At 48.0% G+C, this 25,421-nt stretch overlaps 2 protein-coding genes across 2 annotated transcripts; one reads left to right on the plus strand and one right to left on the minus strand.

The window, feature by feature from the left end:
- Positions 1-2,968: 2,968 nt before the first annotated feature.
- On the minus strand, positions 2,969-8,422 carry LOC123586648 (formin-like protein 3). Its single transcript, XM_045455844.1, has 3 exons — positions 8,336-8,422; positions 4,835-5,449; positions 2,969-3,318 (listed from the first exon to the last, which is right to left on the minus strand). Exons 1-3 carry the CDS (start codon positions 8,420-8,422, stop codon positions 3,268-3,270), a joined length of 753 nt encoding a protein of 250 aa, XP_045311800.1. The 3' UTR covers positions 2,969-3,267.
- Positions 5,083-22,700, plus strand: SDR16C5 (short chain dehydrogenase/reductase family 16C member 5). The gene is made up of 7 exons (XM_045455198.1): positions 5,083-5,194; positions 9,169-9,515; positions 13,387-13,518; positions 16,013-16,112; positions 18,121-18,265; positions 19,168-19,293; positions 20,918-22,700. The coding sequence occupies exons 2-7, from the start codon at positions 9,183-9,185 to the stop codon at positions 21,009-21,011; spliced, it is 930 nt and encodes a 309-aa protein (XP_045311154.1). The 5' UTR covers positions 5,083-5,194; positions 9,169-9,182; the 3' UTR covers positions 21,012-22,700.
- The last annotated feature ends 2,721 nt before the right edge of the window (positions 22,701-25,421 follow it).

Genomic DNA, 25,421 nt, shown 5'->3' on the forward strand with positions numbered 1-25,421 from the left:
AATACAGAAACATCTATCATAACATGAGAAGCCTCCCTACATGTCTCTCACTCAATTCTGTTCCCCTCTGTGGTAACCACTGGGAATGGTTCTGTCTGTACTTATACACACACACACACACACACACACACACACACACACACACACAGAGTCACACACTCACAATGTACTTTGGTTGTATACAATGTACACCATGTAACGCCAATGGAGTAATTCTGTACTTTTTGTTCACTTAACACACCCTGGAGATCTTTTCCTCATGGTAAAGATAGTTCTAACTTCATTGCTTTTGTCCACTTCCTAGAATTGTTAGGCGACTATACCATGAATCAGGGAATAGATGGGCATTGAAGTAGTTTCTAATTTTTTGCTGTTGCAAATCAGCTTCGGTGATTCTTAGACTTGAAAGAGAAGCATTACAAGGCACAACACTCACTGCCCAGTTGCCTTCCATAAAGGGTGTGCCAGCCCATGAGAATGTCCGTGTTCTCACATGCTCACCATTCCTGGAGTTTTAGCTAACTTTTTAATATCACAGGATCGACGAATGAATAAAAAACACTATTCCTATTCAATTTGCATTTTCCTGAATATCAGGAAAATTTAGCACGTTTTCAGAGGTTTTCAGTCATTTGTATTTATTTGCCTATGAATTGCCTGCACATTTCTTTTTAAGTTTGTAACTTAATTCTAGTTAGTTGACACACAGTGTTATATTAGTTTCAGGTGTACGATATAGTGATTCAACAATTCCATACATCACCCACTGCTCATCACGACCAATGCCCTCCTTCATTCCAATCCGTACTTAACCCATGCCCCCACCCGCCTCCCCTCTGGTAGCCCTCAGTTTGTTCTATAGTTAAGAGTCTGTTTCTTGGCTCGTCTCTCCCTCTCTCTTTACCCCCTTTGCTCATTTGTTTTGTTTCTTAAATTCCACTTTTGAGCGAAATCATACGGTATTTGTCTTTCTCTGACAGCCTTATTTCACTTAACACCATACTCTGTAGATCCAACCGTGTCACTGCAAATGGCAAGATTTCATTCTTTTTTCTGGCTGAATAATATTCCATCGTATATACTGCCTCTGCATTCCTCCACCCATTTGTCCGACTGCCTTACTCCAATTGGTTTCAAGAAATGCTATCAAGTATGGCTGCTTATCAATTCTCTATGTGAAAATATTTTCTCCTACTCTATTATGCGTCATTTTACTTTGTTCGTGAGATTTCTTTGCTGTGCAGAAGTTTACATTTTTTATGGAGTCAAAGGAACGATTGATGGGATTTCCTTGCCTAGCCCCAAATTACAAACTGATTGTCCTATAGTTGATTCCAAGACTGTCGTCGTTTTGTTTTTACATCAAGACTCTAATTCCATCTGGATGCCCCATGTTCTATTTCCATTGTCTGGGTTCGTTTACTGAATGGGAGTTACTCAGGAATTCCATTGAGAAGAAGGGCCCCTTTCTGCAATGCCTTCCCCAGGTGTGTTTTAGGTTAAGGTGTCTTTTGCTGTGGTTTCTGGAAATGGAATCCATCTGCTTACTAAGTTCTAGTGAGTCCTCACTGGTAGTCCCTTTCTTTCTTTAAGCACTATTATGTTTTTATTCACATTTTTATATCTTCCTTTTCATTTCAATGGAATCTTGGAAGAAAATAGGATATAAGTGCATCTCTCAGTCTGCCATCTTGAATGGAAATGTCTGTGTATGTAGGCTCTAAACAACATTTGTATTGGGAAATACAAATATGTACATAATGGAAAATTCGGCAAATACAAAAAAGACACAAAGGAAAAAAATTCACTATTTAAAAATGATACTACGCTTTGAAAGCTAACATTGTGTACTTTCCTAGGCCCTTAAAAAAACATGATTGTATTTTTTCAAAAATGGCTGTGAGTACTCCATTTGCGCATATTTGCCAGAAACTAATGGTCAATTTGCTTTTTTAATGACACACTTATTTCCAGAAGAGTAATACAGTACAGTCAAAAGTCTCCTTTCCAACCCATGACTCCCTTCCTGGAGTTAACAATTGATACCTGATTATTTTGTAAAGATAAAGTCCCATTGGTAGAATTGGGTGAGAAGCTATTTACCTTTCCAGCTCTTGAGACACACTGGTTCTCCAGCAATGTATAAATCACATCACCCCTTTATGAAGGCTTGCTCTTTTTTCTAATATTTGTTATTTTGGGGGGTTTGGGGTTTTTTTTAAGTTTATTTATTTATTTATTTTGAGAGAGAGAAAGAGAGGCAAAGAAGGGAAGGGGCAGAGAGAGGGAGAGACAGAATCCCAAGCAGGCTCCACGCCGTCAGCAAGGAGTCCAATGCAGGGCTCGAACCCACGAACTGTGAGATCATGACCTGAGCTGAAATCGAGCGTCAGACGTTTGACCAACTGAGCCCCCAGGTGCCCCTGATATTTGTTATTTTGGAAGGCAAGAAACATTCTAATATTCATTTTGCTAAGGATGAAGCTAGAGCATGTTTTCATATATTCATTAGCCTAGTCTACATCTTTCAGCGTTAAATGGGCTTTTCCTAGCCTTTGCCGCAAAGAACCTTTTAAAAATACTTTCTCGGGGCGCCTGGGTGGCGCAGTCGGTTGAGCGTCCGACTTCAGCCAGGTCACGATCTCGCGGTCCGGGAGTTCGAGCCCCGCGTCAGGCTCTGGGCTGATGGCTCAGAGCCTGGAGCCTGTTTCCGATTCTGTGTTTCCCTCTCTCTCTGCCCCTCCCCCATTCATGCTCTGTCTCTCTCTGTCCCAAAAATAAATAAACGTTGAAAAAAAATAAATAAATAAATAAATAAAAAATAAAAATAAAAATACTTTCTCACCTCTCAGGCTTATAGTCAACGCACTGAGTTTCCCCCACATCAAGTAAAATTGGATTGGGGTCTTCTCCAAACACGAAGGTCTCCACTTCCTTTAATGAAGATACCATCAGTGAGGCTGCCCAGTGCTTTCCATTCATATTTGTCTTAATGAGATTTCTAATAATGCTCGCGATTTCTTTCCCGAGGTCTACTCTGAACTTCTCACCAGAAAGTAAAGTAACAGCCCAGAATTTTGTCCAGAGAAAACACGGAGACTACGTAGGCTGGTGTCTTCCACTGGCTGCCCATCTGATTTCTTACAGGCAGGAGGTGTGATCTGAAGGCCATGACCAATTCGTCTGGGCCAGAGTCCACTGCCACTCCCTGGTGTCACTCACCTCCACATGTTGGCCCATTCTGTCTCCGAAGCCTGGAACCTCTCCTCATCCAGGCTGGCCCCTATTGTCCACACGCCAGGCACAAGGCGTATATGTCTATCATTAGAATAAAAAAACCATCAGAGACTAGCCTTCAAAATTCCCCGAGCAGACAAAACCAGTGTCGTTATGAAAGCAAAACCGAATTTCAGCTTATTTTGTAAGACTCCCTTGACCTGGGTTCTTTCTTGCCTATACCTCTGACAAAACTCGAACTGTTTCCCAAGGTTGGTATGTGGTAACCACTGACCCAGTTTTCTATCATTTAAAAGATTCTGACATTACAACCAATCGCAGTGAAGAATAAAGTCACTGCGTTCTCACTATACAAGCTGCTTTCGTATGAGACTCATTCCACATTTTGGTCTGTGTGTGTTTCCAGCGTGCAAACTTTCTGGTGTGTGCGCAATAAACTTTGGCTAATCGCTGGTTCGGTGATTCGCTGGTTTTATGCCTGTTATTTCTGAACTTTCGACACTATCATCCATACATGTGCGGTTCAGGAACGAGTCTCCCCATCGCTCCGAAAAGTTCTGCCGTTCCCCGGAGCCGTACAGAGTCTTGCCCGGCACATACCCTCACGCGATGATTACAGAGCTAAAACCAGGGCACCCCCGGCCTGCCCCATTCACCTTCAGACAGCACAGCTAGGCAAATGCTTTCCCCAGCTCACCGCAGCCTACAGAACACAAGTAAGTAACCTCCTGCGTGCTGAAATGACATTCAAGGCTCTTCCCTGCACCTGCTTTTCCAGGCTCATACAACCTTGTGTTCCTTCGTAGGGAAAACTGTGCGGTTCTTTCCACACCCAACTGGCTAACCTGCTCTCCTTTGAGCCTTCACCACTGACGTGTGTCCCACTCCACCCTGGGTGAATTCCAAATGCGGTCTTACCCTCACCCCCCGGTTTTCCTTCAACACCCCATAACTCACTGATATTTCAGCTTCTTAGGCCACCCAACAAACTCCACCCTATATAATAAAGCCTTTCAGCAGTGATGTGTGCAGAATTAGAAGATTATCTAATGTTAACTGAACATCTTTTTTTCTCCATGGTTGCAGCATTGCTCTATCTTCTAGATCTTTGTACACACAGGTGTTCAATAAACAATGGTTGGGCCAGAGTCCATTGTTGACTTTTTCTCAACCTCATCTCCTTACACTTGATCTTAGCCAAAAGGCCGAGAAGCCATCAACCTCATCTCCTTAGAACAAACTTCGCCCACGCCTACTTCTTGGCCTCCTGCCAGCGCCGCACCCACTCCTGCCCAGCACCCCACTCCTTCCAAGCGTCTCTCCCACACCCACCTTCCTTACAGCCACAGGTCCAGAGAAGCTGTTGACCTTGACTGCAGGAGTCAGATTCTGCTGGAGAACTCCGCATCTGTGCCCCGTTCTGTGAGGCGCAGAGACCTGACCTGGCTCCCTTCGGGCAAACCGCGTCGCCCCCCCCCCACCCCGCCCCCCATCCAAGGACTCTGCACCTTGCCTCCTTTTTGTTCTCTAACACAACGGTTCCCACCCTCGGGACTGCTCTTTGGAAACACTTGGGGAACTTTTTCCGTGCTGATACCTGGGCCCTTTCCAACCCAGAAATTCTGACTTCATAATCCAGGAGGCAGCCTGGATATCGGAATTTTTCGACACCCAGGGATGACTCTTCGAAATCCCGGCGCGCGCGTCCGGCCACGGCGACCAAATAAATGTCCGGGCCTGTACATCTGGCCGCCAGGGGGAAAAGAAAGGCAGGAAAGAAGGAGCGCGGGCCTACGTGGCCTGGCGGCTCCACCCACTGCGCGGGCGCGGCTGACCTACCCTTAGCCTCGGGCCAGCTGCGGGAATAAACCCCTGAGCCTCGCCCGCCCCGAGCCAGTGAGGCGGTGCGCGTAGCAGGGACTGCTTCTCCGCGGACAGCGAGGGCAGCGTGTCCCGGGTGAGTTACCCGAGTCCTGATCCGGGGCCAGGGCCGGGCAAGACCTCCACGGGGACGGGGCTCCGCGCCGCGCCAGCGCCCGCACCCGCGGGGGGGAACCCTGTGACACCGTGGCGGCGGGGGGGGGGGGGGGGGGGGGGGGGGGGGGGTGGCGGAGAGGGTGGTCAGGTGGGGGAAGGGCGCGGGCAGGTGAGCCGGAGGGAGCGCCGCTTTGTCCCCGAGATTCAGACTCGCGAGACCCAGAAGGAAGGGCTGCTAGCGTCCCCGCCCGGTCCCGGAGCGGAGGGCGGGATCCGTCCCTGGTATCCTCTTCCGTCCGCGCTGCCTTGGTCCCCAGCTCTCTGCTGCTCAGCGCGTCTGCCTCTCCTTCCCCGCCCCCCATTCATCCCATACCTCTTACCGGAGCACTTTGCCGCCTCCTGGGCTGGGAAGAGAAAGGCACCTGCTCACATTGCCCCTAAATAGTTAAGCTTACTGTGTGTGTGTGTGTGTGTGTGTGTGTGTGTGTGTGTGTGTGTGTGTGTGTTTTCTTTTTGAAAATAAGCTCTGGGGCGCCTGGGTGGCTCCGTCGGTTGGGCGTCCGTCTGACTTCAGCTCAGGTCAGGATCTCACGGGTTCGTGAGTTTGAGCCCCGTGTCAGACTCTGTGCTGACAGCTCAGAGCCCGGAGCCTGCTTCGGATTGTGTGTCTCCCTGTCCCTCTCTGTCCCTCCCTTGCTCTCTCTCTCTCTCTCTAAAATAAATAAACTTTTTAAGAAATTTAAAACAGTATATAAAATAAAATAAGCTGTATATACCCAACGTGGGGCTTGAACCTACGACTCTGAGATCAAGGGTCGCCGGCTCTAAAGGCTCCCCCAGTTAGTTCCGCTTTTGAACCAAGTAGTGAAAGGCCATGGGATGGAGACACCAAAGAGGCGTCTATAACCTGATTACATTCAATATGCTCTGTAACTACATAAGGCACCGTCTTGACACTGAAACCGAACCCCGCATTTACTTTTGTTGGTAAGGATACTTCCTATAACCATCCTTTGTTGTTATGACCAGGGATTGTAATTCACATGCCAGCAGGAACGTCAGTCGGAGCTCTAGCTCACACACAGGCATTTTGCTGCTGTTATGTGCCTGGCTTTGTTCTAACAAGGCCCCCATCTGATGAGCATTAGGAGTAGAGCCAGAGATGATGAGTAACCTGCGGGCAGGTGCTGAAATCCAGCCCAATCCCTCTTGCCCCACCCCCACCCCATGCACCCTGGAGGGAGCCGTGTGCAGAGCAACGAGGACCTTTTTTTCTTTCCAATTGGCTCAGAAATTTCATAAGAGATCATCGTGGCCATATTACACACCCACAGCTGCCCCCATTGGTGCCTGCTGTGGAATCCCCTTATTTAGAAGAGGAAACTGAGGCACAAGAGATAAAATCATTTTTACCAAGGTTGCCGAGAAGTCAGTGGCAGATCCAGAATTCCAACGCACACTGTCATGTTTTTTTAATGTTTATTTACTTTTGCGAGAGACAGACAGAGCGCGAGCAGCGGAGGGGCAGAGAGAGAGGAAGACATAGAATTTGAAACAGGCTCCAGACGCTGAGCTGTCAGTACAGAGCCCGACGTGGGGCTCGAACTCACGAACTGGTGAGATCATGACCTGAGCCGAAGTCGGACGCTCACAACCGACTGAGCCCCCCCCCCCGCCGGGCGCCCCCCAGTGCACACTTTAATCTCTACACCTCACTACCTGTGCAGATCCCCAGCAGACACCCTAAACCCCAGATGAGCAGACCTCAGGATGCCAGGCTCTTAAGAACCTAGTAAGCATCTGCCGAGACAGCAATAAGTGGCAAGACCTTGCCCCGGGTCTTAGGTCATGCCCATGTAGAGATGGTACAGTGCTGGAGTCTAGAGCCTGTGGCATTAAGGACCTCCCCCCAGGTCAGTGGTGAGACTTCTAAGCACCCAGATGGTGCTGGAGTCCAGCGAGGAGAGACGTGGACCTCTGGCCTTTGGGCGTGGATTTACACAGTGGTGCTCCCGGAGGGGGCATGGATAAGCTGGTGTGGGTTTTCCCCGGAAGAAGTGTTAGCAGTGACCAGGCTGCAGCCGGGGCAGGGTGCCCGGGGTGCCCTATTACTGGGGGAAGTCTGACCCTCATTGTTGTAGCTCTCAAGCCACACGTCCCGCGAGTGAGCTTAAAATAAGAGCGTGCAAGCCGCTGTCTGCCCTTCAGAGCACCTTCCTTCCAAACGGCGCAGGGCCTGAGAAGCCCAGTCAGTCATCCAAAGGCGACTGTGTGAAAAATAAATGTGAACAAAGACGGTGGAGACTTTGAGGGCCATTTCATCCGAAGCCTGGTGAAACCAGCACCCCGCAACATCCATGCCCCCTACCGCCAGCGCTCTAATTCTTTGGGCCGTGTTGGACACACAGGCCAAACCTTCCTCGAGCCTCAGGCTCTTTCTCCCCTCTGTCGGTCAAGCTGCTCCCAGCTCTCTCTACCACTGGCCATTCATCAGTTGACTACTTGCTCCAATGCCACCTTCCAGCAAATGCCTCCTGTTGCTTCTTCCCCAGCACCCGGTCTAAGTCAGATCTCCTGTCTACTCTCCATAGCGCCCTGTCATTCTTTATTTATTTTGCTCAATGTCTGTTTCTTCAACTAGACCCTCTGCTCGTGAGGGCAGAGATCATGGGAGGCTACCCACCCCCTCAGCCCCAGTGCCCAGCATCAGACCTGCCCGGCATCGGTGCTCGGTGGACGTAATAAATGAACTCAGCAGGCCCTGCGCTAAACGGCAGCCAAGGCCTTGGGTGAACCACATCCCCATTTGTTGTGATCTCCAGCTCCATCCGTAGAATGAGACAAGAAACAGCAATTGAGCTCCCAACAATTTCCTAAGGGTCCCACCATGCCCCAAGCCCTGCTGTCGATGAACCTCTCCACCCATCGTCATGAGCCGTGACTAGTCTGTCCTCCGCCAAACTGCAAAACAAGTGACCACCTGCTGTTCTTTAATGAAGGACACCTCCTGACCTCTTCTGTGCCTCTCAATCGGGCACCCCGTTCAGAGAAGCTTCCCACCCCCAGCACAGTAGCCCCCCTGCTACACATGTCTTCTCACACTCTAGGAAATAAGACCTACCCTTCTTTCCCAGTGGGTCTTTCGTAAAGCATCTCGTAAACTCACTCTCACTAACGTGTGAGTAACTGATAACAGGATGTAAGCCATGGCCCTGTACGAGTGACAGGGCAGGCCTTCTCTTCATTCAACAAACCTATCAGGTGACTTCTTGGGGAGCAGCACTCTGAACCCGAGTAACATGATGACGTTCCCAAAGCACATACTGTGGGCCAGCATTGCACTCAAGCACTTGATACAACCACAGGGCTTTTGTGATTACTGTTAAGAAAGGTTAACTAGGAGAAATAATTTTCTTCTTCTTCGGGTCAAATGTTGACACGGTCACGGTGCCTGGGGAGTGAACATTTCTGTCCTGTACAGCACTCAGATGTGTGCCCCGCTTGGTGCTGCGAATGAAAGTTGGCCAAGAGGCAGTCCCTGTGGGCCCCCTGCCCTTTCTTTTTTTTTTTTTTTTTTAATTTTTTTTTTCAACGTTTATTTATTTTTGGGACAGAGAGAGACAGAGCATGAACGGGGGAGGGTCAGAGAGAGAGGGAGACACAGAATCGGAAACAGGCTCCAGGCTCTGAGCCATCAGCCCAGAGCCCGACGCGGGGCTCGAACTCCCGGACCGCGAGATCGTGACCTGGCTGAAGTCGGACGCTTAACCGACTGCGCCACCCAGGCGCCCCCCCCCCCCCCGCCCTTTCTAAGTTCAGAATCTGCTACCAAGAGAGAAGCTTCAATTACACAGCCAGTTTCTTCCACTATCTCAAAGCTCGCGCTCCACGTAGATAGCACACTCAGAGGGAATGGTCCCCGAGGTCTTTATGTGGGTCTCTCTTTCTCTGTAGGTCTCAGCCACAGCATGGCTTCCAACCTGAAGTTCGCCAAGGAATTGATCACCTTCTTAGGAAAATCAGTGATTGCTCTTCTGGAGACCCTGATTTTCACCTTCATCCCCAGACCACGGAAGAACGTTGCTGGTGAAATCGTGCTCATCACCGGTGCTGGGAGAGGACTGGGAAGGCTCTTGGCCCTCAGATTTGCCCACCTCGGATCGGTGCTGGTTCTCTGGGATATCAACAAGGAGGGGAACGAGGAAACATGCAGGATGGCTCGGGAAGCCGGAGCCACAAGAGTCTATGCCTACACTTGCGACTGCAGCCAAAAGGAAGAAATATACAGAGTGGCCGAGCAGGTAGGTGTTGCGTCTCGCCATCTCCTGTGGGTGGTGAGCTCTCTCTACAGATTCGCTCACGTGCATCCTCCTCTTTGTCTCAACCCCTTGCTCAGTGCAGATTTGCCTGTCTCCAGCATCCCTTTAATTTAAAAAGTATCGGGGAATGGGAGTGAGGATTTTTGAGAGGTCACTGTGTACAATATACCGTACTAAGCAGCCCATCTATATTGTATCCTAATCTTATAAAGCGAGGTCCAATATTATCTCCATTTCACAAATAAGGAAACCAAGGCTGAGGGAGGTAAGTAGCTCACCCAAGAAACAGCTAACAAGTGGCAAAGACCGAGCTTGGCCTTGAGTCTGTTGACTCCAAAATACACCCACTACATTCCAGGCAATACGGACTGTGCTTTCCCCTGTTACAGTAGAAGAGGCAGGGGGCAGCCCCTTTCTTGGAGGGAAAAGGGGGCACAGAGATCTTGAACAATCTGCTCAGGGTCCCGGAGCTAGCACGTGACTGAGCCAGGACTCGACCCCGTTTCCTGTCTGAGTTTAAACCCAGCTATTTCCACCACACCACAGTGCCTTTCACGTGAATGTATATTTCGCCGAAATAGTCATGAGAAAAACAGAATATTGTATTCATCCCAAAGACCCTTGACCACAGTTGCTCCTTTGGCAGTGATACCGCTGCCCGTGCAAAGAAGGCTGGCAGGACGTCACCACTCCAGCAGGCAACGCTAAGGGTTTCCTTAGTGCGTGGAGGCACATAGCCGCAGGATGGCTGCCTCTTCTCCCTCGTGAGGATTTCTCTCCCCTCGCGTCCTCGTGAGTACTCCACACATCACTGTCCTGGGCCGCCCTTGTGGCAACACCCAGAATTCCCCAGTTTAGTGAGAAGGAAGGAACCCGCCCCGTTGGAATTTCTGGCACAATTTCTAGGCCCTGAGTCGAATCCCCTTTGCTGCTTCCCACCTCACTGTCTCCTGGTAAGGTTGGCAGGTCACCGGCTGGTGGGTGTGCTTTAAGTTTTGTTTCAGTTTTCCGCATCGGTAACTGCAGCCTCCGTCACAGGCAGCCCCATACAGTCCGGGGACCCAAACCCGACAAGCGCGCGCCTCCCTCGAAGCACAAGTATGTCTCTGCTATTGCTGAGCTCACAGCTTCATCCCTGTGCACTTAAAGCACCGATCCCCTGGCATATTCACTCGTGCCAACTGCAAACAACTCCTCTCAGCACTCCTCATGTTTACTTATTTTTGAGAGAGCGAGAGAGACAGGATCCGAAGCGGGCGCCAGGCCCCGCGCTCTGGCGGCACAGAGCCCTACACGGGGTACGAACCCACGATCCCACAAACTGTGAGATCGTGACCTGAGCCAAAGTTCAGTGCTTAACTGACAGGCGGGCACAGCTTGTGTGGGAATGTCACTAGACCTGTCAGGCGGGGTCTGTGGCCACATTCTTACAGTGAGGAGTGTAGTGATTGCAGAAGAAGGAAACTAGTTAAAAACGAGAGTCGATGGCCTTTACCTTAGATGCTACCCTCTGTCTCTTGTACACGATACTGACAAGCTTACTCTCATCCCATGGGTGAGCATTTTATTAGGCTGTCATTGGTCAGTAATAAATATGTAAGTCACATACAGTTAAACCTGGTCCCTTTGGCTCTAATGTGGCAGGGGCTGAATACTCATGATGTCTTTCCAAGTTTAATTTAAAGGGAAAAAGCAGACTTTGGACCAAGAGAGTCCTTTAAAAGAAAAAAAAAAATAGATGAAGATCAACCTATATGCTAAATAGATAAATCAATAGGAAGGAAGGTTATTCACATGAAAAATCTTATCACGGATGCTTAGCCCCGTACATTTAAAGTATGATTCACAGAGATACAATTTTCATATGCTGCAAAGATACAAGCCTAAATGCCATTTAAAAAAAAAAAATTAATGTAATTAATTAATTAATTTATTTAATTTTTATTTAATTTATTTATTTTTGAGAGATAGAGAGAGAGCATAAGTCACTGGTGGGGGAGGGGGGTGCAGAGAGAGAGGGAGACACAGAATCCGAGGCAGGCTCCAGGCTCTGAGCTGTCAGCACAGAGCCCGATGCGGGGCTCAAACTCATGGGCCATGAGATCATGACCTGAGCCGAAGTCGGAGGCTCAACAGACACAGCCACCTAGGCGCCCCTGGAGGCCATTTTGAAATTAAAGTCTGATGTTTATTTGGTCAAGTGTTTGAGAGCACGCTTGATCCGTGTGAGAGGCCACAGCGGACATACATGCCCCTGTTTATTTCCCTTGGATGTCACTTCTAGCCTTGCCAGCCCTGACTCTGAGCTAACGCGTCAGCCTCTAATGCCAGTACTGTCTTTTGGTCCACAGCCCGGACCAGCTTTTCTTTTTTCCTTTCTTTTTTTTTTTCAGTTGAGTGTAGCTGACACACAATGGCACACTGGCTTCAGGTGTCCAACATGGTGACGTGGTGACACCGTTATGTGTCACGGCCCACTCACCACGGGTGTGGTGTCACCGTGCAACACTACCACAGTACCATTGGCGACATTCCCCGCGCTGTGCCTTCCGTTCCTGTGATTTACTCATTATTCCGTGACCGGAAGGCCGTACCTGATTCTGCCTCAGGTAGGGCTGGTTGTGGCTAGCCTTGACAGCCGTTCAGCTTGAACTTGGCGACGTATTTTAGCTACTCTCCAAATAAAACTCTAATTTAGATCTTTTTGGATGCTTTTATCTGAAAACTCTACCATGAAGCGTGAGCTTTTCTTAGTCTGTATTTCATCCTAAGGTTTTTCCCTAGGCCACCCATCTAGTTGGGTAACAAATAAATACCCAACACATCAGCCTCGTTGCTAGGACCCACAATCTCAGATGACAGACAGCCTCAGGTGGTGTCAGTAATATGCCCCCCTCTGTGCCGACTGCACCCATATACGCAGGTGCACACATGCACGCACGCGCACACACACACACACACACACACACAGCTAGAGATGTGAGAGTACTGCATGAGCTTCCTGTTGAGCATGGGCACCTGCAGCCAGTGGCTGTCTCTGACCTGGGGACAGAGGCCCTGCTGTGTGATACAGAACACAGTGATGAAATTCAGAACACAGAAGGGAGCAGAGGGGCACCACCCTCTCCCGTGGCCAATCCTGGAAAATCCCGTGCTCACTTCTGCCAGTAGAGCCAAGATGACAAGCTAAAGATTCACCGTAAGCAGAAGGCCCCAGGGTCACACCCAGACATTTTATTTCTGAAATAAAAGTTACGGAGTACCTACTCCGGCCGGCAAATGGAGCCCACTCAGATCCTCTCTTGACACATCTTAGTACCCAGAAGCCTGTGTCAGGGAGAAGAAAACCAGCCCACTAGCCCAAGCAGGACAGACAGGTTCTGCGCTGTGTAAAACGTGTTTAGGAATTTTGTGCTTTCTCCACACCCTCCTGCTCCACCCCCCTCTCAGTGTGGGCTGGGTCTTAATTTATATGTCACGTCTATAATGCCTTATGTCCTGTCGCAGTGATTGAAATCACCTGCTACATACACAGAGCCTGCAACAAAGCGACTGATCGCTAAGTATGAGGATAGCTCTAACCGCTCTGTTAAGGCAGACGGCCCTGCAGCGTTGGAACCGTCCTAAGAAGGGGGGCACGGAGGGGGGAAGAAATGAGAAGAAAACCATCAGACTTGGATCTCTGATGCTCTACAAACTCAGCAAGGGAAATGAAACGTGCTTTGTTTGCAAAGGACGTAAACCCCGTCTGTGTTAACAAGGATAAGAAGCGTCTAAAAACTATGGGAAAATTAAACTTCGATCACGTAAGGAATTACTCTGTGGGTGGTGTGGCTCTTGTTACTCAATTCAGGTTAAAAAAGAAGTTGGCGATGTCTCCATCCTGATCAACAATGCCGGAGTTGTGACAGGCGGCGATTTCCTCAACTGCCCAGATGACCTGATGGAAAAGTCTTTAGATGTGAATTTCAAAGCACATTTATGGGTAATTATTTTCTCGTCTCATAACAAATACACAGTTACTCAGAATTTAGACGTACTTCTTCTTATTCTCTTACAATTGTATTCACGTGTAAATAAAGCACAGGCTTCTCAGTTTTAGACTCCTGATCCAACTTAGCCTGCGCTTGCCTGAGCCCTTGCTCAGGAATCTTGCAAAGGCACAACTTTGCCCATGTCTTTACTATCATTTATCGATCGCCAGCCTATCTCGGGTGCTATCCTAGGCACCTCCTGCGTAATCCTTGATACAGCTCGATGAAATAAGGGATCAGAGGAGTTAAAAGATTTGCTCGAGGCTACACAGAAATGACACCACATACATGACCAGGCTGACCTTATCATTTGCCTAAGTTGGAACTCTTTTGAAAGTGGAGGAGGTAAAAAATCTGGAAATAACAAAAAATAAAATAAAATAAAGTGGAAGAGGGCATTATTAATAAGCAGGCATTAATCAGGTCTATTCTGGGCAAACCAAGATGTATCGTCACCTGGCTCAGTATCCAATCAAGGAAAGGAAAGTTTCTTCCTGTAGCCTCGGTGACATTAAAGGGCACAGCACAGGTACCATGGAGGTTAAGGGGCACAGCTCCTGATCTCCAGAGGTGATGGTCTTCCTTGCAGAAGTTGTGTTTTCCTGGTCTTTGCTGAAGCCTGTCTTGCCATGCCTCCGCACCCACTCACATGCCCCGGCTTGCCTCTCCCTGTTCCTGTTGCCCTGGGCAGCCTCTCTGCTGGGAGGGAGTATTTGCTGGAGACTCCTGAGCTCCCCTCTCCTCACGCTTTCCCACCTGACCTCCCCACCCAACTCCCATGTGGTGGCCTTCCAATGTTATTTGGACTTCGTAGGTTTCTGTCCCCTAGTTTCACCAAAAGCATCCTTGCGTGGTGGTATTTTTGGCATTCTGTATCGTTTCCAGGAGAAAGATGGAAACATTCAGAACTAAGCGGCCGCCACGTTCCTTCAGGAGCTACTGCAAGTGATTTATGTTACCCTGTCCCAAATGTGCCTCTCCTTCTTTAGAATGAAATTAGATTATTCAGCCAGAATGAAGATAAAGCCATAATCTCATGTTGGGTTCTTTTTCCTCCTCTCTGTTGTCCTTGGTCTTTTCCTTCTCTCTCCCTCTTCCTTTAGTTGTCCCCACGATGCTGGCGTGTCCCTGCCCCACATTAGCCTCACTCTTGACACTCTGTCTGGGCAAGTCTGCATACATTCTTTGAGCCTCTGCACGGAGCAGGCACTTACTTGCTAGAGGGTCAGAGAGCTCCTGGTGACCATGCTCCCAAGGGATGCGTCCCCAGGAAGAAGTGACTCACCTCAGACTGTCGGAACTCAGGGGGCTTTTTATTACGCTGCACTGTTGGCTCATTTTGTTTTTCCACCTCTCCCTACATGTTAGTTTCTTTCTGAAACTCATTCGATGCGTGCAAACGTTCTTTGACTTTTATAAGAAATCCCTTTTCTCATATTTATTCGTATTACTCACATTTGAAAGTAAATATGAAACATAAATTCATGTAAGTATGCAGTTATTCCTGTTTAATGAATTACTTTTTTGTTGTAGAATGTATCTTCTATCAAAGCTCATTTCTCTCTCCTTTACCTTCTTTCTTTCCAGGTCCCAAATCAAAAGTGAAGGTGTTCTGTAGTACTGAGACACAGCATAGGTCCTCTTTTTCTAGCATATTCTCTTTAATGACATGACATACAAATAAGAAACCATTATTCAAAGAAGTAGAGATGAATTTCAAGACGAAGCGATGTTTTTATTTAGTTTTTTAAGTTTATTTATTTTGAGAGAGAGAGAGAGCACACGCTTGCTCACACACACACACACACACACACACACACACACACACACACGTGTGTGTGAGCAGGGGAGGGGCAGACAGAGGGAGAGAGAAAATCCCAAGCAGGCTGTATGCTGTCAGTGCAGAGCCCGACTCGAGGCTCGATCCCGTGAACCGTGAGATCACGACCCGAGCCAATATCACTTAACCAACTAAACCACCCAGGCACCCCGAAAGTGGAATTTTTAAGCCAAAGCCAACAGCGGTGTGTCCGATGAACAATATTCAGAAAAATTTGAAATTCAAACATGACCGAAGTTGGGGGAGAAAGGCAATATTAATCTGAATAATCATGTCTCCGAGTTCTCTTACTAGTTTATGGGTTGTCCCCACCATAGTTCAGGCTGTCCTATACAGCTTCAATTACTGTCTGAACAGTGTGTTTTTAAAAGTCAAATGTGAGCAAAATGTAAGTCTGAATAAATTATTTTTAATAATATTAGAACTGCCATCAGAAAAATATTGATTTAAAGGTTAAACAAGTTAAGAAGCTTACTTTCCAGATGTTTAAATTTTTATGTCCCCGTGCCTTCAGGTATTTCTATGAACTTAAAAGACTTTCTTCATCATACAGAAACGTCTGAAAAAAAGTATAAACGGTTAACAGTCTTCTTTGCCTTTCTTAGACGTATAAATGCTTTCTACCTGCTATGATAGCTAATGATCATGGCCATTTGGTTTGCATTTCAAGTTCAGCTGGATTAGTTGGAGCAAATAAACTGGCAGGTAAGAGAAATGTAATATTTTGCACTCACAAACTCTTTTATAACTTGTCTTACTCAGCTCTGAATAATCAACATTGACCTCAGGTACTAATGATAAAGGGGAATAAATCAAGAGATATATTCCACAAGGTAAGTGGTGGAGAACATTGTGCCTCAAAACTGCCCATCAGATATGCTTACACAAACTTGAACTCTGCACTTTGGGATCGTTGGGTCCACACAATCCCCTGGAATGAAAAAAAAGAGAAAGAGGAGTGCCTGAGTGGCTCCGTCACTTAAGCGTCCGACTCTTGATTTCAACTCAGGTCATGATCTCACAGTTCACGAGATCGAGCCCTGCCTCAGGCTGTGTGCTCTGTGGAGCCTGCTTGAGATTCTCTCTCTCCCTCTCTCTCTGTCCCTCCCCTGCTTGTGCCCCCCCCCAAAATAAATAAACATTTAAAAGAGAGAAAGAAAGAGAGAGAGACACCTGACTGCTAATTTTTTTATACAAGTGGTTAGCATAGGCCCCCCCCCCAAATCCCCCTGGTACTGTTATCAGGGTGGTGAGGAGAAGCACTGGGCCTTCAGAAGTTTCCATCGAGTGGTCCCCTTCGGCTGTGAGTCTGGAGAAAGTTTCTCCAGCCCAAGAAACCGAAAATCGACCTCTCTGCTTTTCCGCTGGTTGAAGACTCGTGGCTCAAGACGGCCCACAGTGGTCTTAACACAGTTCGAATCGGTTCCACGAACCGGGTTTTCAGAACCACTGGCCACCCCAGATGCTACCCGTCTACACACACCTCCCTGAACGCAGGACCTCCTTTCCTCCAGCCTCCTTGGAATCCACCGCATTTTGTTATTGCCTCACGGGTCTTTGGACTCACACGGGGCTATTTGCAGCTTCTCTGAATCCTTTTCCTGGCACATCTGTCTAAAGATGCAAGACCGTCCGGCGCCCTGTTCACCTTAGGAACGTGTGAGCTTTTTGTAATCCCCACGGTGTTCTCTTGGCTCCCCGGCAGCAGAATCCCCAGGCGTGCCATTTAGGATGCAGGCTGCCTGAGTCCCGGGCCATATCGGCTCATCTGAATCTCAGAGATCAAGGGGCTCAGTGAACCGCATTTACACCAAATGACTTCAGAGGACCCTGGAAGCTGCTTGGGACTCCCCCTCTCCCCTCCCCTCCCCCCACCGGCTAACCCGTGGCCAATCTGGGGACCCGAGTCTTGCTGGTTGCGGTAGCTGCTTTCCCTCCAGAACAAGGATGAGCAACAGGTTTGCCCCTTCTGATTGTGTGAGGAAAAGGAAAGTCTACCGAAATGCCTTTTCTTCTCCAAACGTTTCCATGCCTTGAGTTCAAAATCTATATTGTTTTAACGTTCCCTGGGTCTAGCTTGGCCATCTAGCACGATGAGTAATTCCATTCCTCTGGAGTGAGTGCAATTGTAGACCAAAAGCCCACCAAGGACGTGAAGGCCACTTTCCATTCACCCTGCATTTGCAGGATGCATAAGAGGTAGAGGTTGACATTCTCCAGAAGAGTCGGAAGAAAGAGTCCTAGTTAGGAAAAAACTTGATCTGAGGGTTGTGACCCACGTTGATCTCTTCAGCCTGGACTCTACCTCCTGTATTATTTTATTTATTCTTGTGTGTGTCTCCCCACCCTGATTGTGTTGAAATTCTTTGGGACGGGGACCAGTTGCACATGCTGTGCCCTGCGTAACAGCTAGCAGAGGGTCTGACGACCCGTCAAGGTGAAAGTGGTAGTGAAGTCTAGCATTGTGACCCGTGGGAGGCACCCCCGGGGCCCTGCTTCTCCGAGAGGGCCCTTGGTCCTTGTCAACCAACCTTGAAGTGACAGTGTTCCTTCCCACTCGCCCCTCACTTCCTCCAGTGGGCACAGACCAAGGCCATACAAACTAACTCTGAACTTGTCCCATCCTTTGTTGGTATTAGTGTTACGAGGAAACCTCAATGTAATGCCATTTGAAAATTCCAGTATAAACATTAGTGTCATTTGCCTTTTTCAGATTACTGTGCAAGTAAATTTGCAGCCTATGGATTTGCTGAATCTGTATTTATAGAAACAATAGTCCAGAAACTAAAGGGGATCAAGACCACTATCGTGTGCCCATTTTTTATAAACACTGGAATGTTTGAAGGTTGTTCTACTGTGTAAGTACGTCCTTTGATTTTAAGAAAAACTACATTTTAGGGGGGCGCCTGGGTGGCTCAGTCAGTTGAGTTTCCGACTTGGGCTCAGGTCATGATCTCACGGTTTGTGGGTTCAAGCCCCACATTGGGCTCTGTGCTCACAGCTCAGAGCCCGGAGCCTGCTTGGGATTCTGTGTCTCCCTCTCTCTTTGCCCCTCCCCCACTCATGCGCGCGCGCGCGCGCGCGCTCTCTCTCTCTCAAAAATAAACACTGAAATTTTTTATAAATAAATAAAACTACATTTTTAAAAATGATGGACCACCTATTTTATTTTATTCTATTTGTTAGTGTTCTTTAAAAAGGTCTTCAGATTCAGCCTGATCTATAATTGGTTTCAGAATTTTTTTCTTTCTTCAGATGTCTTTGTGTTGAAGATACTGAGTTTACTGTGGATGCTTTCTCAAGGCTGGGTCCAGCTCCTACCACCCCTGGAACCGGACCTGCCCCCCGTGCCTCCCCCCACCCCCCCCACCCCCCCAGCATTCCTGGCCTCACTCTCTGTCTGCCACCAAACTCTGTCCTGCCCGCTTCCCTGTCTCCATGGAAAGACTGAGAATCACTGAAGGGACACAGATGCCCAAATCTGCATCTCATGGAGATGATGGGCAGCTATTTAATATGGTTTCACCTAGCTGCATATTGTGACCTGAGTGTATGAGTTAGAATCCTCTTGTGCCATTTCAAATTAAAGTTGTTATTATCGTGTTGATAATAAAGCAGTAAATCTAGAAATAGGTCAAATTGGCAGGGAAAGAAGCAAGCAATAATGTCTTATAATCTTTCTTATCCCTGATTTGTGAGATTTATTGTTATTAATTTATTAACTTGGGCTTTTTTGTTTTTGCTTTTTTTCACTCCCTAGCCGTCCTTTTCTGTTACCGATTCTGGAACCAGAATACGTGGTTGAAAAGATAGTCGATGCTATCCTGAAAGAGAAAGTGTACTTATATGTGCCAAGGTTTTTATACTTCGCAATGGTTCTTAAAAGGTAAGAATATCACCTTCCTATGACTTCTCTAATAAACCAGTCAATAACTTATCCCCTACCAGGAGGGGCCACTGAAAAACTGTCTGTTAAATGACTGAACTTTGATCCCTTCATTGTGTCTATTTGCTGACATGATCTCAAATTCCCATAGTTGCAGTGTTTCCCGTGAGAGTCTAGAGAATGGAATTGGATTCTTCCCGCCCTCTTAGTATTGCATTAAGGTCAAAAAGAAGTGTATTTCCTGAATGATCTGTGGACAGACTGAAGTGATTTTTTTTTTTTTAAGGAGAGATGATTTTTCTTGTGGGCATCATAGAATAATCATGTTGGAACAGCGAGTGTGTCCACGCTTCCTCGAGGACAGAGCCCCAAAGTTAAGGCCAGACAATAAGCCAAACATTTCAGGAATCTGTGGTATGGGTAAAGCTGGCAGTTGGAGGATAAATTTGGAGTATAAGATGGTTAAAAAAAAAATGGGGGGGGGGGGAACCTGAGAACATAACGACCTCTCGGAAGCACAAGAGAGCATCCTTGCTTGTTCTCTCTGCCCCCCATTGGGTTTCAGTGCTGAGACCTTCAGCGGCACTTTGTGGGCACGGGACCCCAGTTACAGGAATTGTGATGCCATATTGCTGCAGCTACTGCCGATCCCCACTATCTCAATTCATTTTCTGGACTGTAACAGGTCATCCAATTACACTCCCCCCTTCCCCCCCAGCCCCGCCCCCAGGGAATGTGCTTCCTGCTTTGCAAGGAAGCACATTCTGTTACTGAACCACTCCCCCGCTGTGGCGTTGAAATCTGTGTTGTTTTAACGTTCCCTGGGTCTAGCTTGGCCATCTGGCACGATGAGCAATTCCAGTCCTCTGGGCCACAGTTGTTCATTATGTGAACGTAGATATCATGGCTGGTAGCCATTGTCCCTCTTGCCTAAGGAAGTGCCTTTTTCTTTGCAGCTAGTTGTATCTACTTTGTGCAACACACCGATGTCATTCCTACATCCTTTTGCCGGCCAGGCTTCACTTAGCACAAGAGTGGTACTGTGCCTGTGCTATTTAGTGTACCTCCCCTAGCTCTGTGGTGTGAATGTCAGGGTTGACGGGGTCTGTGCTCTGCTAGGAAAGGTGAGCAGGGGTGGAGAAGGTGAGCAGTCCTCAGCTGGATATTGCCAAAGGTCTGGAGACCTATTACATCTAATCCTCACAGGAGTCCCAAAAAAGAAAGATCGATGACTGGTTTCACACCTGCAGAAACAGGCTCCAGGGCTAAGTCATGTGCCTGAGCTGGCATATAAGTGACCGAGCTAGGACTCAAGGCAGGCTCGTCCAAATCCACCAGACTTCCCTGCTTCCCAGCAATCATTACATAGTGCAGTGGAGCTTTGGACACTGACATGAGGAGGGAGACAAGTGAATGCAAATAAAGCAAGGAGAGGTAGAGAGACTCCGGGCAAGTGTCCTCCCACGTAGTAGACAAACCCTGGGTGACCCTGAAGCATGCACACTAATGTGTGCCTCTGCCAATGACTTCAGCTACAACAAGTCAGTGACACTGCACTTCAACTGAACTGGCAAAGGTGCTTTCATGGTAATAACCGAGGAACCTTCTCTTGTGTTCTCTTTAGTATCTTGCCTGTCAAGATAGCGTTGCTTCTGTCTGACTTTATGGGCATCTTTAACATAATGGATGGCTTCGTTTGCAAGAACAAGAAACACTAAAGACCAGCTCCACGGCCGACACCATCCGACACCCAGTGGTGCATAATGCTTATTTCGATGGAGAACAGCATTTTTGTCCAACAGGATGTATCTGGAAACTACAAGTACCCTTCTTCTTCTGTTATCTAGACTCGTATTTTCAACTGATGCCTTTGCAAATAATGTTGCTATCTGCTTTTTGGCTAGGTTATTCTTTTTTTAATGAAAAAAAAAAAATAGCCCGTTTTTGTCAAGTCTGCTTGCAACAGATGGGAGAGAAAACTAATCCTCTGTCTCATGAACTGCCCTTTACTTTGGTCACGGGGCGGGGGGGAGGTGGCTCAAGTGAAGCAGGGAACCGGAGTGAGAGGTGAGGAGCATGAATGAGTACAGTAAAACCTTGCACTGCAAGTAACTTGTTCCGCAAGTGTTCCACAAGATGAGCAAACATTCCTAATAAGTTTTGACGTGATAAAGGAACAATGTCTTGCAATATGCGTAGTACGTGACAGCGAATGTCACGTGATCACGACTTAGCCAATGGTTCTTGAAATTCGCTTTGAGGTACAAGTGCTTTCGATTACAAGCACGCTTCCGGAACAAATTATGCTCGCAAACCAAGGTTTTACTGTAGATTGCTAGAATGCCCTCTTTACAGAGGATACAGGGCTCTGGGTTCTCTATCACCCTGCTCTCAGCCTTGGCCTTTTTGAGCCTATGCCACCAGGTGTAGGACAGGCCAGCCTCCCGTGTCCTTCTTCCCAACACAGTCACACCAACGCTGACTGCTTAATGCCCTGTGTGCTCACAGACTAAGTACCAGTGCTGCCGAGGGTACATCAGGAGCCACTGTGTCAGGAAGGCTTCCTGCACATTCCCTGAATGAACTTGGGAGACAGTGACTCTAGCCCAAAGTCTACCCAGGAGCACATTTTTTTCCCTAGAAGAGATCAAAGAATGGTTGCTTCTGACTCTGAAAATGACATTTCTACTGAGCTAGTTTAACTGCTGCCTGTTAGTCCAGAAAACATATCCATGTGGTTAATTTCAAATGTTTAATTCAGCACTTCAGGTTGGGGTTCGTGTTGTATTTTTCCACAGAATGGGCAATTCTACGCGTTGGTATTCGTCGATGCTGCCTTTATCTCAAATCTGTTGTATTCTTGCAGCTTAATGGCCTGGCCAACTGCTCTCATGATTTGGATATTAACTATAAAAGCAAGGTTAAGAAAACTGTGTTCATTACCGTATCCCTGGAACTCCTTCGCAGCCTGGGAGGGGGCGCCTGCCTCGGGAGAAAAACAGCAGCCTTTGTCTCTTACCTTCTTTTGCACGGGGAGCAGGAAAGGATGAGAAGTGCTTTGGAAGACCCTGTGAGAGTCAAAATAAACAAGTCATGAACGTCGTGGGGTAAGATGCTCTTAGAAAGGCAGTGGTCTCAGGCAGTGTGGAATCAGTGGAATCCACTGCGACTGATTTATCTTGAGCCGCCTGCATGATTCTGACTCTGCCCCTGTATTTCCGTTTCATTCAGAAAGCCTTAAAAAAAGGGGGGGAGGGGGGAACCTTGTTTTATAATAATAAAAGCAATCGCTAAGGTTTCATTGTGCCTGGCACGAAGCTATGCGCTTTGCACACATTGTTTTGCTAAACAAGCCTGTCACACCATTTCTCAAAGAATAATAAAGGTATTTGGGGTATGCCAAAGAATAAAAGGCATTTTATTTCACAAGAGGGACATCCTACTCAACTGCAGATGTGTACTGAGCAACTCAAAAGGCCCTCTTAGCCTAACCGGCTAATGTTCCAAATCCTTGCTTAACAAGGTTAATTAAGAGAGAGGCACAATATCGCTCCTATATTACGATTCCAAAAGCGTATATTCTAGGGGCCTGTCTATTTAGCTGAAGAATAAAGAAGAGACTCGAGGGATTTAGGAGAACAAAGGTCTGGGGTATAGCGGGCAGCCACCACATCGTAACAGCATTAACAGCAATTATTTCTAATTGGAGTGCATCTTGGCGGGACCTCTACAAAGGCCTGAAATTCAATTGTGGTTTTACAGTACCCATAAAATTGTCTAAACAAATTCAGATTTACTTGAAGAGCTCATATGAGAAGAGAGCGCATGTAAATGAGAGGGTTCCAGAGGGTAATGTGCACCAAGGTGACCTAATACAACGGGGAGCAAGTGTTCTCACTTGAACCGGGTTTCGTACTGGTCGTCGTTTGAGATGGAGTCCTAACGAAGCCATGATCAAGAGCCCAACACGGGAGCAACCCTTGAGAAAGGTTCAAGGACGACAGCTGTACCTCAGGACCGGGCACTCTGCCCTCCAGGATGACGTCATCTAGCGTCCCGTAGTCCCCACGCTGCTCAAGAACCAAGAAGAACTCTTGGTATTCTGAGCTTGGCTGGATAAAAATAGGTGACCGTGTCCTTTTCCTTGTTCATTTGGTGATGCAGTAGGAGTCAGCTCAGGCTGCCGTGCAAAATACCACAGACTCGGTGGCTTCGACCACAGAAATTTATTCTCTCATAGCGTTAGAGGCTGGGAAGTCCAAAATCGAGATGCCAGAGAACACTGTTTCTGGTGAGGGCTCTCTTCCTGGCTTGCAGACGGCCTCTTCTCACTGTGTCTTCACACGGCCCTTCTTCCATGTGCGGGCACCGAGCGAGACCTGTAGCTGTTCCTCTTCCTATAAGGCCACTACTCCCCTCACGAGGGCCCCCCTGCCTGATCGGATCTGTCCTTGATTGCCTCCCCAAATCTCTATCTCCAAGCACCCCCACACTGCGGGTTTGGGGCCTCCCTGTATGAATTCGGAGAGATGTAAACAGTCCATGCCGATGCCAAGATAGAAAAGGAACTCCAAGCCATGAGCGATCTCTACGCTCCCACCGCGTCCTACCGCCGAGGGGGTCGCGGTTTGTCAAAGGAAAGCAGTTCGAATCTTGGAGGTAGAGTGAATTGGAGGTACCTGAAACACAAAGCAAAACTAAACCAATCCCAAGCTCTGAGAGTCAGCCCTCGAGAGAAACGTGACCAAGAATTGGGGCCAGCCGACCACAGCCGAGGCGACGCAAGACGCCCCAGGCGGAATGGTTCTGTGAAGAGATCTTGGGGCGGCCTAGGCACCTTCATTTCCAGGATAGTGACCTGTTTGGGGTTGATCCAGGCACCCCCAGCTCACTCTCCACCCCCCCCCACCATCACTCACTCTTCCCCAAGGGTAACCGCTCCTACCTCACCAAGAAAGTTGAATCCGACAAGTACAAACTCCCTCAGCGACCCAAACCAATATCTTCAGGGGCATTTCTTTCTGCCTCCACTTCCCCTCTTGTCCTCAGCCTCCGAGGACGCACTGAACCCCCTTGGGCTGACCCTGTGGCCTGTGCCCTCCACCCAAAGCCTTCCAGGGCTTTCTTGGAGGCACCTTCTTGCACACCCTCAACCTCTCCACCAAGAGTTGCTCCCCGCATCCTGTAGGCACACTAAACACCATGCAAAACTTCAAAATAATAAAAATAGGGGTGCCTGGGTGGCTCAGTCGATTAAGCGTCTGACTTCGGCTCAGGACATGAGCTCATGGTTCGTGAGTTCGAGCCCCGCGTTGGGCTCTGTGCTCACAACCTGGAGCCTCCTTCGGATTCTGTGTTTCCATCTCTCTCTGCCCCTCCCCTGCTTGCGCTCTTTCAAAAATAAATAAACATTTTTAAATGTTTGTCTCTCTTAAAAATAAACATTTTAAAAAATTGTAAACAATAAAAATAACCTTTACAAAAATCTCCATCCCACTGGGGCAGCAACTCGCCCTGCTCTCCTTTAGCAGCATCATTTAAAATGGAGCCCAGAGGGATTTGTCCATCTCCTCTCCTCACGTTGGTTCCTAAGCCATCCAGCTTCCACATCCAACAGGGATCCCTGGGGATTTCATTCCTCATCTTATTTTACTTCTCATGATGATATTATTAATCTCTCTGCCCTTGGCCTTGGTATCATCGGCCTACTGGCCTCTTCCACTGCCCACTCCTTAAATTATCAGTTTCTTCAAGTTTCTGCCCTTGGATTCCTCATGGTGTAGATGCCCTGGGGACTTCTAACCACGCCCATTACTCCTCCTCCCTCCCCCACCCCCCCCCACCCCCCTGCAGGGCTCCCTCCACACCATCCAGACTAGAAATCCCGGTGCAATGCTCTACTTCTGTTGGACTGCATCTCTCACTTCCCCCATCCTTTAGGAATCAAATCTACTCTGCCTCTCCACCATCACCGGCAGGTGATTTTTCCCTCTGGGTCCCCGGTGCTACCACCTTAGTTCAGGCTCTTTCCACTTCCACCTGCATCAAGGTTTGCTCACTCCGTTAGGCTCGCATTCAGCTGGGGTAACCGAAAACCCAATGTCAGGAGGACTGAAAGCAGGGGGCAG

Source organism: Leopardus geoffroyi, chromosome C3 (genome assembly GCF_018350155.1).
Source record: "Leopardus geoffroyi isolate Oge1 chromosome C3, O.geoffroyi_Oge1_pat1.0, whole genome shotgun sequence".
Lineage (NCBI taxonomy): Eukaryota > Metazoa > Chordata > Mammalia > Carnivora > Felidae > Leopardus > Leopardus geoffroyi.